Source organism: Diabrotica undecimpunctata, chromosome 5, assembly GCF_040954645.1.
Source record: "Diabrotica undecimpunctata isolate CICGRU chromosome 5, icDiaUnde3, whole genome shotgun sequence".
In the NCBI taxonomy this organism is placed as follows: Eukaryota; Metazoa; Arthropoda; class Insecta; order Coleoptera; family Chrysomelidae; genus Diabrotica; species Diabrotica undecimpunctata.
The window spans coordinates 24,490,651-24,503,687 of NC_092807.1; the positions used below are offsets into that span (position 1 = coordinate 24,490,651).

The 13,037-nt window shown below is 34.0% G+C and overlaps 2 protein-coding genes across 5 annotated transcripts in view; one reads left to right on the forward strand and one right to left on the reverse strand.

Moving 5' to 3' along the window:
• The window catches only part of Fa2h (Fatty acid 2-hydroxylase), a 317,701-nt gene that overhangs the window by 287,476 nt on the left and 17,188 nt on the right, over positions 1 to 13,037 (forward strand). For 3 of the 4 annotated variants that reach the window (XM_072531748.1, XM_072531747.1, XM_072531749.1), the window contains 2 exons: positions 8,339 to 8,559; positions 11,980 to 12,205. In XM_072531748.1, coding sequence (XP_072387849.1) covers positions 8,344 to 8,559; positions 11,980 to 12,205 — 442 coding nt within the window. In that variant the 5' untranslated portion in view covers positions 8,339 to 8,343. Of the gene's footprint in view, positions 1 to 1,314; positions 1,464 to 8,338; positions 8,560 to 11,979; positions 12,206 to 13,037 lie in introns of those variants that run through there. The other variant, XM_072531750.1, reaches the window with a different exon arrangement.
• LOC140442119 (uncharacterized) lies at positions 3,055 to 3,708 on the reverse strand. The gene has a single exon (XM_072533197.1). The coding sequence runs from the start codon at positions 3,706 to 3,708 to the stop codon at positions 3,055 to 3,057; it is 654 nt and encodes a 217-aa protein (XP_072389298.1).

Here is a 13,037-nt window from a genome sequence, read left to right on the forward strand (position 1 = left end):
GCACTCAAGAATGTTTCAGACCAATAAAAATATATTAAATTAATTTTTTAATAGAGGGTTTGGTTGTGAGGGTTGAAATGTTGAAATTATAATAAAAAGTTATTTTATATGCAAAAAATTAATTTTCGTTAAATAAAATGCACTCAAAAAATGTTTCAAACCGATAAAAATATTTTTTAATTTATTTTTAATTCATTTTTGTCATAAGGGTGATTGTAAGGGATGAAAATCTCCAATAAATAAAATATTATTGTATAGCTAGGGTATTAATTTTTATTTGTATTTAAATACATAATTGAAATGTCTCAAGCTGCTACGACTTTTTTTTCATATTATTTTTATAAAAAGTATTAGCTTTTTAAAGGGTTTTAAGGGTTGAAAATTGTAAATAATTAATTTTCATATTAGAGAACACATTGCAATATTTACCTTATGCGAATAAACAGGATTTAAGGGCATAAAATAATTAAATCCGTGTTTTTCCCAGTTTCTTCAATAAGGGGTAGTTTTCACCCCTTAAAAACAAAAAGCGCACCTAGAGCGTATATAACTTTTGAAGTGGAGGGTAAGATAAGCTTAATTTGAAATTTTCAAAGAAATCGATGCAGTTATAAAAAATTCGGAGGTATTACCGTATTTTAAGCCTCAGTAACTAGCTTAAGTAGTAGCATTGAGGATTGGTTTTGGACATGATACTATCAGTTAGTAACACTTATTAATCTCGACGTTTAGAGTATATAAATTTTTAAATATTAAAAAGTTTTTTCAAATCTTACAAACACAATTACAACACCATTGTAACAACAAAACAACACGATGATTCATTCCTTAAATAAAAGGCAATGCAAGATTATGCCGAACGATATCAAACAGGCTCTGTTTGTTTAAAACAAAGTTTAAAAAAATAAATTGAGAGTATCTACTATGAAAGTATGTACTGTGATACTCATGAGAACATACTCGGAGTTTATACTTCGTTTTTATTCATACCACCCATTATGTAATTTTTATAATCAATCTTTATAGACAACCATATCTCAGATGTTATTGGTAGCCAACAACATCACATGACATTAACAATGAGTTGAAGTCACAACAAAATATTTTGATAAATCAAAAAATAATTTGATCCGCAAATTGATAATTACATTTAAGAAGTTTAAAGAGAAACGTAGTATCATTAAGATATGTATCTTTATATTCCTATTACTATGACAATAACTTTTATTGTATCTTGAAATGATTTTCAAGTATGTACATACTTCTTTTATCTTTATTGTTCATACCATATTAATCTTTTTTTTTTAAATATGATTCAAACTAATCTTAATAGAAGTATTAAATACTAAGTTTAATAAGTCTACTCATTTAGTTTAGTGTAATATGTTACGTTACGGTTTGGATGTACCAATTTATCATTAGCAAGTTATAAAAGATATTTTTACATCATAAATAGTGAACAGGTGCGTATTATTGATAAACAGCTGTTCATGTGTGACATTTGATTTTTCATTCTTATAAGAGAATACAGAATATGTGGGGTAGATAATATCAGAGTAACGGGAGTTTTTTCCTATCATTAAAAATGGCGTTCTTGTTACAATTGGTTTCGTATGACAATATAGAATTTCTTTAAATAAAACCGTCAAGAACGTACCCCAAAAATATTGAAACCATTTCACTGATTTATACTTCATCTTATAATAAATTATACAACGGGCATTTAATGATGGCAAATATAATATGAACGATAGGGTTAAGAGACGAACCGCAAGTTAGTGTTTAAGCCGGGATCCAACGGAACGTAGGGCAGCGCTTTTTATCGGATCACAGTTCAAACTCAGAAGTTAGTTCGGTTTTCATTAGTTTATGGTCAATTTTTTCCTCTTGCTGTACTCCAAGATATTTGTACATATCATTTTCACCTATTAAATAATATACCATCATTTATTATCCAGATTCAGCCATCCCATCACACTCCCTCTAAGCGGAAAATTCATTCATCCCTGATACCGACGGTAGAGGAAAGGCACCAAATTTGAAACCTTTTTTTTTAACAAATATAAAACAGAATATTTAAAAGTTTTTTAAACATTTATTTCCAAAACTTAAATTTAATGTTTCTAGAATACAAAAAAATATATAAAGCTAAAACATATATTTTTGCAAAAAAATACATTTAATTTTTTTGCGACATTTAGTGTTAAAAATAAAAGGTGTCGCAATTTGGGATAGACGCGTATCCAAATTTGAGACAGGTACCCCAATTTAATGGACTATTCAAAAAAGCCCTTTTCTTCGCAGAAGATGCAAATAAATATGCTTCATTTGCATCTTCTGCGCACTTTATTTCTCCACAGTCTTCATGTGCCCACCTGCCACACTGGTACAACACTTTTTCGCCATATCTATAGTCGGAAAATTTGCTAGTGCAAACTAGACATTCCGCGTCGTTTTTTCCACATTCGTCGGACTATGATTCAGCTAATGGAAGGTCTCCACTGCTGTCTGAGCTTGAACTTAAATAAACTTTCCGTTTCTTTCTTGATTTTTTGCGTTTGACCTACGTATACGTCTTCATCTATCGGTATTTCTTCTTCGGGCGTTGCTGTTTTTTTTATCTAACACTTTTTGTTGAATTGTTTTTTTCTGGAGCTAATACACAATCTAAGTTTTTTCTGGGGTACTAGTTTTTTTGTTTTTTTTTCTGTAAACTTTTCTCTAATTCTTCTTTGCAGGGTGTTAGAGTAATAACTGAAGCCTTTGCCTATCTGGCATGTAGTTTTTTAGTGGTATCTCTCCTGCATGTAGGAATTTGACAGGTGTCTTTCGGAGAAACAAGTTATTTATGAGGTATTGGTGGACTAGGAGTTCTATGTTCTCGCATTGTATGATTTGGTTGTTCATGGTTTGGTTCTATTATTTGTTCGTCCATTTCGTTTTGTGTTTCTAAGTGCTCTTGAATTCCAAATTCAAAATTCCTCAAAATACGGCGACAAATACGGACCAGTCCAGTTTTTCGGAAACCATTGCAAGATATTTCCATCGTCGCAGCTATGTTTTACAAAAAATACTGGCAACGACAACAGCCGACACAACACTTAACTGATTTTCTCTAAGCCAGTTTTCTATTTCTTGTGTATAGTAAGTTTTCAGAGGTGCAATAAAAGCAACATCCAACGGTTGCATCTTATGTGTAGAATGTGGTGGGAGGCAAATAATCGTCACATGATTCTTCTTGGCAGAATCTATTAGAGCAAAATTTCTCGTATGAGAATAGTTACCATCAAGGACGAGAAGAACATGGTCTGCAGCTGAAGATTTAGTGAATTGTATGAAGTGTTGAAGCCATCTAATGAAAATATCGGCCTGTACCCAACCTGACACGTGGCATTCTGCCACTGCTCCATTGGGGGCTCCTAGCATCAACTCTGTTTTCATATTTTTTCTATGGGAGATTAATAATGGTGGTACCAAAACTCCTGCAGCATTCATACACGTAATAACAGTATTCAGCTTGCCCCTTTCTGCTAAAGTAAGTGACGAAACCTGCTTCTTCCCTCTCATACAAATTACTTTGCTATATTTGTGCTGAACAATTGTAAGGCCTATGTTGTTCACATTAATTATACGTTGTACAGGATTAGTCAGCTCAAGATATTCTGGTTCATACAGGTCAAAGAACGATTTTACTCGAGCAGATGACATTCTCTGAGGAGTACGCATTGAAAGCGTCGGATGCCTTTTTAGAAAGAGTCGCAATCATTTCTTTCCGGCTGATTTTTTAATTCCACTAAGTGGATGTGGTATTGAGTTTCGCATTGCAGGTTGAAAGGCCAATCGTTTTATATCACGCGTTCTTAGCCCGAAATAACGTTGCTCTATAGTTAGGGCATACTCAACCAACTCATTTTCTAATTCCAAAGGAAGAATAGGTCCGCGGCCAATTGATATCACGACGAGTTCTTCTGGAGTCTTGTCTGATTTCACATATCGTTCTAAGGTACCTTTTGGTACTCCAAAATCTTTTGAGGCCTTCAAATAGCCCAGCTCTTTATTTCTTACTGTATTTACAGCCCGTATTATAATTTGCGTTCCAGTTTTAATTTTTGGCGGCATCTAAAAAACAAAAAAATACATAAAAATAAAAATTTTACAAGGGGTCCTAATTTAAGACACTCTCAAATTTGGAAGCTGCAGGTATCTCAAATTAGGATTTTTCCGTTAACAATGAAACGTATTTTTGTTGGTTATGTATGCCACACAATTACCGTTTAATTAGCATAAAATATACTGATATTAAACTCACAAAAAAAATAATGGAAGTATATTTAATCATCTTATCTTGATGTCTTGTAAGTTTTATAAACACCGAAATAACTTTGTAAATGCATAAATCAAATTACCGTCGACAAAACAACAACGGTCACTTCTAAGCGTCAACTGAAAGCAGATCTGCACTACCACCACACTGTTATTATGCCCAGAAACAAAGAATCATATCATTATATTTTGTTCGCTAAAATCTCTACTTTCTGATGGTGTAAAAAAATATACATTACTAAGGCGAATTTTCTTAAGAAATACAGAACAACAAAAAAAACCCGAATTCAAAAAAATCTTTTTAATTATTATACATGTATAATTTTGAGCTAATTATTAAAATTAACACTTTAATTGTTTTGTTTTATCTCTAATATTACTTGATTTGTCGTCGATGATTCACAAAAAATATGCTTCTAAAGGATTGATTGACTCATTATCTAGTTTAGGTTTGTGTTCCTAGTATCATAATACTTCCAAGATTGATGGCACGAATACTTTCCATACAATGGGTGAATTAATGGTTATTACTCCGGCGTCTACTTCAAAGAAAACTATCTCTAGATTAAAAAAGATTCCATCTTCAGAAGAGATATAAAAAATTGCATTTTTGAAATTGGACCAATATTTTTTATAAAAAAAGTGCAAACACGAAAGTTATCGAAAAAAAATGGATTAAAATTAATCAAATCGATTTTTAGACGTAATCGATGATTTTTTCATAGTTACACTGAGGTGTATGCAGAAACACAACTGTAAAACAGTGGAAAAGATACACAGCATTAATAAAATTTATTTCCTATTTGTGTTATTTGTGGTTTTATTATATGTGGTATTATTATAAACAAACAAACTCTGTAAATATCCAATAAAAGATCTGCGGTTTTATTAGACATAAACGAGCTCTTTAACTATATGTATAACGGAATTTAATAAAGCTGCAATCGCTCAGGAATGTTCCATATTTTGTAAGTTCTCTCTTTTATTACGTTGTTATTCCAATATACCTCACGCTTTGACTATAAGGCATATATTAATATACCTAAGGATTCAGATTTGTATGCAAATAAAAACTTAATATCAGCAGTAATTTAAGAGGTCTCTTTATTATACGCATTAGAATCCTTAAAGTAAAATAAAAATATACTATCTGACCTTGAATTTTCAGCACCCAAGATATTTATACATTTTTGGTAAATAAAAGATGTTTTCAATCCATCTTGAAGGAAGCGGGCTATTGAGCATTATATTTATATAAATTATATTACAACCAAACTACTCAAACATTAAAGTGAATGAGCAGTTGACAGAGGCAATTTCCATAGATAAAGGTGTGACACAAGTCCACGGTGTTATTTAACATGTACTCTGAACATATCTTCGAGTCAACGGAGTGCGTCTAAACAATATAAGATATACCGACAACGCAGTAGTTTTGCAGATAGCTTGAATTGTGAAAGAAGTGGATGAATCCGTGGGAAGTACGCAGTAGTATAATTTGAAGGAACAAAACAGGAGCAATGGTTAATGTAATGGAACGTGTTGGAAAACAATGAAACTGGCCTGAAAAAAGGATGAAATATTTTACAGAACGACGAAATTATTATGTCCATAAAAGCTCCAATGCAACGTGGAAAACGAGGTTTATTTGACATTCCAGAATTAAATGATACCTATCCTTGAATAACCCTAGAGAGTTATTCAAGGTGAAGTTTCTATATTGGCGTTATATTACTTTTTTTCTCTACAGTAAAATGCTGGGGTTATCGTCACAGAACTAGCGTCACAAGATGGTGTCGTCATAGAATAGCGGTTCTTGATATCGATTGACTACTCTCGATCAATTCGTTTGTAGTCATTATATATTTACTCTAAGCAGATTTAAATTAAAAACTGCATTAAAAATAACAACAAAATGTAGACATTAAATGAGAAGTACAAAATTAAAAGAATATCTGTCACTAAAAGATTCAATTCATAACGATTTTCAAAATTTAATGAAAGTCATAAATAACAATATTGAATCATCTGTGAAGTTTTTATAATAATTCTCGTTTTAAAATGTTATCTGGAACCAATTACCTGGGAAATTGGCCGCATTGCTCCTGTAGTGATCGATATATTTGGCAAGGTCGCATTTGCCATTGTCAAATCAGGTAGTAGCGCTTCCCTTTGATGCTTGAAGTTATCTGACTCTCCTGGTCGCTGCGTTTGTCATCTCGGGGGAATAATTAAGGGTCTATCCACCTTCTGTTATCTCCGGGTGCTCTGTAGAGGGCTTCGAATATCGCTGTCGAGAGCTCCTCTACTTAAGTCCATTTTCGGGTTATGGACTTGGAAAATATTTATCTTCGGTGTCTTGCCTTGAAAAAGGCAAGATATTTCTTACATGACAATTTCTTCGTCGAAATAAAAACACCAAGTTAAGTTGAAACAATTCTCAACCACAGAGTATGGAAAATAAATACAGGAAGCAGAGCCCCGAGAGCACTAAGCTCTCGGAGAGGCCGTGAGGGACTGACCTGGCTGACCTGAAAATTGCCAATATTTATATGCGCTATTCGAGCGATAAATATGGATTTCCAGGTCAAGAGCCAATGGAAAAATTCGAGGCGGGGCGATGCGCATCGAAATGCGTGCTAGTCCACAGACTATGGCATTCGATGACACGTTTACTTTTTATAGACGCAAGGCTTCTTGTGATTGGTGGTCCTGTCCGTGTGTAGGTAGGTGGGGTCCTACTAATCGGTCTTGTGGTCTGATGTTTTTTAGACTTTTTTTTCTTTAATACCGTTTTCCATGTTGTTGGAAGCCATTGAGCATCATCTCTTTGGTTTCGACTGTTGGGATTTTTTTCTATTTTTATTGATTCTCTGATTTCGCGTTTTCTTTTAATTTCAATGTTAGCTAGCATCCTAGTTTGGTTCAGGTTTTCAGGTGTTTGAGACAAGTTGGGCAAGGGACGACGTTTTTTCTCTCCTTTCAATGTCATTTCGATGCTCTTTTCGTCTAACGTTGATTCTTCGGTTGGTCTGTCCGATGTACGATTTGTCACAGTTAACACATGGAATCTCGTATACTCCTTGATTTTCTAAAGATATTTTCGTTTTGGCGGATGGCAAAATGGTTGAGATTTTTCTGTCTGTATTAAAGGTCGTTTCTATTTTGTGTTTTTTTAGCACTCTCCCTATTTTCTTTGTTGAACACTTTAAATATGGTAGAATGGTTTTTGTAATCGGGTTTTCCTTTTCTGTTTTATCCTTAATTCTTTTTTGAGCATTATGAGCATTTTCAATGGTATACGTTGAGAAGCTGTTTTTTCTTAGCGCTGTTTTTACATTATGCATTTTTTTATTTTTATGTTCTTCATATATATATTTAGGGATTCTACAGTATTCACTGCCTTCCCTCGCTCAACCGTTTCCATCTCTCTCTGTTGTCTCATTCTCCATCGTTTAGGCCTCTCTTCCTCATGGAGTCGTCTACTTCGTTCCTGCAGGATCTTCGGGGTCGTCCTCTTTTCCTCCTTCCTATGGGGCTCCATTCGGTTATTCTCTTTATCCATCTGCTGTCGCTAGTTCTTCTTACATGGTCCATACCACTTTAGTCTTTTCTTTTATTATTAACACATCTAAAAATGGTAGTTGTTCGTTTTCTTCCAGTTCAATAGTAAACTGGATTTTATGGTGTACATTATTGATGTGTTCTAAAAATGCTATTAGTTTTTCTTCTCCACATTTTCCATACATTTTCTTGACATTTTCAAGACATTTTCTTGATTTCCATAACACATAGCAAATTATAGTTTTAGCTGAAGATAGAGGAAAGATTGAGTTATAACGTTGTATTTTTAAAATTGTAATAAAACGAAAGTGTATGTATTATATCATCACAAAACCTAAAAAAGTGTCACAAAGTAGCTTCGTGTTACAGTACTACTTTATATCCATAATAATACAAATCATATGTCACCCTATTTAGATTAACGTGTATTGAATTAATTTTTTTTTTTCAGAAAAAATGAAAGAAGATGATAAATTTGACGTAAAGTACAACGCACAATCCTACAATATATACGAATTTTTAAATAACCATCCGGGAGGATTAAATTATGTGCAAGCGTACAAAGAAAAAGAAGTTTCGAAGCCCATGAGCTTATATGAACACTCCAAAGCTGCCTATTACCTTCTAGAAGAATATACAAAAGGAAAAAGGAGAGCAGAGGACGATTTAGAGGTAAGAGTATATATGTTTATTTATATTTTAGACAAAATTCGAAAGAGAACTATAGTTCAATAGAGTTGATTAACTTTCCGACCATAGGTTTTCTCTGTGAAACTTTATCGTTCAAGTGGAAGTCATTAATAACCTTTCACGGTAAATTTTGAAGTTATTTTTACTCGACCACAACTCTAATAGCGATCACCGTAGTACTGAACATTCTTTCTTTTTAAGATTTCTAGGCGCTATTGATTTTAGCGACTAACATGACATTTACTTTATATGCTTCTGCTCTAAATAGTTTAGTAGTAGATACTTTCTACTACTTTCAAACTACTTTCAAAGATGAGCCACGAAATTCTTCAACTATCATCTTTTCTGCCCTCGATAATAAAAGTAAAAACCACATTCTTGTGGTTTTTACTTTTATTATAGATCTCATTTAATGTCAATGTAATCCAAAGTATTTTCTTGTCTATGATTTGAAGGAATTGCGAAACTTCTTTGTTCCTTCTGCTTTTCCGTCTTTAATGTTTTTATTGTTGTTTCTACTTTACTAATTGTAATTGGAGGTCGTGTTTTACAGGTTTCATTACATAATACTTTACTTTCATCTTTAAATATTTCCTCCTACATAACTCTTTTAGATCTCTTTTTTGCTCCTTGTCTATTATACATAGATCTGCCGTTCTTACCCACTATATACCATGATCTTCTAGGTTTATAGATCCTTGCAGCTTCTTTGACTTTTTATGAAGATTAAACGATACATGGTCATAAACAAGGTAGATCAGGCAGCGCCCATTTCAGACACTTTGACCTCTTAAGTATTAGGTCCATTTTATCACCCAGACTAGGCTCAGACTAGACCTGGTCTTCGGCGTTCCTGAAGAAGAAGCTATTCGAGGCTTTCATATCTGCTAGAATTAGCAGGAGCTCCAAAGATGAGCTTTTCCTACCGTTCCAAACGTCTAATACTTTAGTAACCTTGTGACCTTTAAGGATAACTCTTTCATTTAGCTTAGTTACATAAAAAGTTATAAGGTTTCTTACTCCTCATTATATAGACGGCACCTTGGGCCATGCGCCATTAAAACAGATGTAGATGCCACCTGTATTATGTATGCTTATCGGTCACTGTAGACTCAGGTGGCATATACATCTGTTTTAATGGGGCATGGCCCAAGGTGCCGTCTATATAATGAGGAGTAAGAAACCTTATAACTTTTTATGTAACTAAGCTAAATGAAAGAGTTATCCTTAAAGGTCACAAGGTTACTAAAGTATTAGACGTTTGGAACGGTAGGAAAAGCTCATCATTGGAGCTCCTGCTAATTCTAGCAGATATGGAAGCCTCGAATAGCTTATTCTTCAGGAACGCCGAAGACCAGGTCTAGTCAAAGCCTAGTCTGGGTGATAAAATGGACCTAATACTTAAGAGGTCAAAGTGTCTGAAATGGGCGCTGCCTGATCTACCTTGTTTATGACCATGTATCGTTTAATCTTCATAAAAAGTCAAAGAAGCTGCAAGGATCTATAAACCTAGAAGATCAGGGTATATAGTGGGAAATTAACTGTTCTCCGAGAGTATGCGGTTTTCCATATTGCAAACAAATCTATCAAATAAGCAATCTCTGTTTTTCTCTTCAATAAATTTTCTTTCAATTTTTTATCAAGTACTTCGGGTACTACATTCCCTTTTAAAAAACTTAGACCACGATAATTCCTAAATATGGCAGGTGCTTCCTCTGTAGCTATTTATATGATATTTTATATAGAAATTGCTTTTCATAACATCATAACTCATTTCATCAATGCGTCTTTGAACTGTATTATTGTTTAAAGAAATTTTTTTAATGATATCAGATGCATGTTTGTGTAAAACAGTTAAAACCTCTGTAACGGAGGGAAAAATTAACTGTTCTCCGAGAGTATGCGGGTTTCGGGATTTTGCTATAAGCAACGAGATTTTCTAAGACGCTCGCAAACCATCATCGTTTTTTTGTGACGTCGAAGTGAACATTTTGTCCAGCGTGAATCTCTTCTGAAGTATCTCTGTAAGTTTTTGAAAATATATATATATATATATATATATATATATATATATATCTGTTTTATCAGGGTGACATCTTTTCAGATGATTAGTACTGGAGCGAGTGGTACGCGAAAAAGCTCCGAGATCAAATGGAAGCAGTTTTAGACCGACGATATTAATTATAATTATACTATCACTCCAACAAATTTAAGGCCACAAAAGGCTTATTGCAGGGATGCTCTACATCTCCGACACTGTTCAAGATATTCCTCGAACAAATATTAAAACCATGGAAAAGGAAATGTGAAGGGATGGGAATACCAATCCGGGACAACTTCTTGTACACATTAAGCTTTGCAGATGATCAAGTGGTAACGGCTCAATATGAAGAAGATCTGTGCTATATTCTCCGAAAATTAGAAAAGGAATACACAAAAAATGGACTGGAAATAAATCTAGAAAAGACCGAATATTTAACAACAGAGCAAGAACCAGTGAGAAACTTAGAAATGGACGATAATAGGGAAATTAACGGCACTGACAAATTCAAATATGTAGGATTCATACTCTCAAAAAATGGAACCACCGAGCAAGAGATAACCGGCCGATTAGCACAGACAAGAACATGTATTAAACGAATGAACGGGGTACTGTGGGATAGACAGATTACCAGAAATACAAATAAGATACGCAGTATAATGACCTATGGAGCAGAGAATTGGGTAATAAATAAACGAAACAGGTCCAAGATCACAGCAACTGAAATGGAGTTCATGAGAAGAAGCTGCAGAGTGACAAAAATGGATCGCATCAGAAATGAGGAGATAAAACGAAGAATGGCAGTAGAACAAGACATACTCAGCTACATCGAAGAAAAATGTTTAATTTGGTATGGACATGTGAGAAGAACAGATCATACAAGGTGGATAGCAAAGATTTCAGATTGAAGCCCAATAGGAAGGAAGAAAAGAGGTAGACCCCAAAGATCATGGAGGGATGAAGTGGACGAGGCCATGGAAAGACGAGACCTTAGAGATGGAGAATGGCAGAACAGAAAGGACTGGAACGAAAGAAGGAAGACGGCGACAGTTGTAAAAATCCTTAGATAGATAGATATCAATTATATTAATAATATTAAATTTTTGTAATTTTTTTAATCTCAAAATTATATCCAATATACTGTTTTTTGCAATTTGTGAAATTTATTGGCCTTTTTTTTTCGCCCACGTACACCCTTTGCACATTTTCATCGACCCATGGGGGCGATTTTCATTGATCTAATGTAAATAGTGACATAATTTTTATTATATTACTTTAGCAAATTGTATTAAAATCTCATCTTAATAAAGTTTACTTTACTAATGTAATCCAAAGCGCTTATATGCTTTTATCATTTTCAGACTTTGGTAAATTGGGATAAGCCCATGTTAAGTCAGGTCGGTTCCTTGGGAACCAAATATTACGAATGGGTGACATCACCGGTGGACAGACACCTTAGATTATTCGGAAATCCCATTTTGGAGAGTATGACGATAACTCCTTGGTATCTGGTACCTATGGTGTGGATACCTGTTTGTATTTATTTTGTGATAGAAGGAACACGCCATTACATACAAATTACAAAAGGTAAGAAAACATTAATTAATCTTATCCTTATCTTGTACTTAGTAATACCGTTATCTTGAAAACGTAATCACATAATGAGTAGGAAATACATGGTGAATCTTTTTTTTGCGAGGAAAAGTGTATTTTTTGTTCGTCCTTAACTATATGATTCACCTAACGATTAGTTTGCTTTTACATAAGTCTGGGCCTTTATCTAATTGGTTCGTATATTGACCGGATCTTGAGTGAAGATATGTCAAACTTATGGTTCTTAGTCTTCTTATTTCTGCGATCATCATCATTAGCCGCTCTAAGTCCACTGCTGAGCATAGACATCCCGTAGCTAATTCCATTGCATCTGATCTTGAGCACCCTGAATCCAGTTGTGCGGATGCGCTTGATGTCGTCCGACCACCTTGTTGGAGAACATCCTCGATTACGATAAGCACAGTGTCTAGGTCTCCATTCTACAATTTTCTTAGTCCATCTTCCATCATGGCCTGCCCAGTTCCATTTCAGCGTTGTAATTCTTTTAATTGCATCCGTAAGACCAGTTTTTCTCTTAACTATTTTATTTGAAACTCTGTCTCTGAGGGATATATTCGACATTGACCTCTCCATTGCTCTCTGTGTCACTTGTATCTTATTGATTACTTTTCTGGTAAGGGCCAATGTTATCTGCTTAATACGTTAGAACTGGGAGTACATATTGATCAAAGGCCTTCTTTTTTAAGCACATGGGTATATCTGATCTAAAGACCTCCCCTAGTTTCCCATGATTTTGTCTGATTTCATGATTCCATGATCATGATTTCTGAATTATGATTTCGTGATTCCATGATGTTGTTTGATT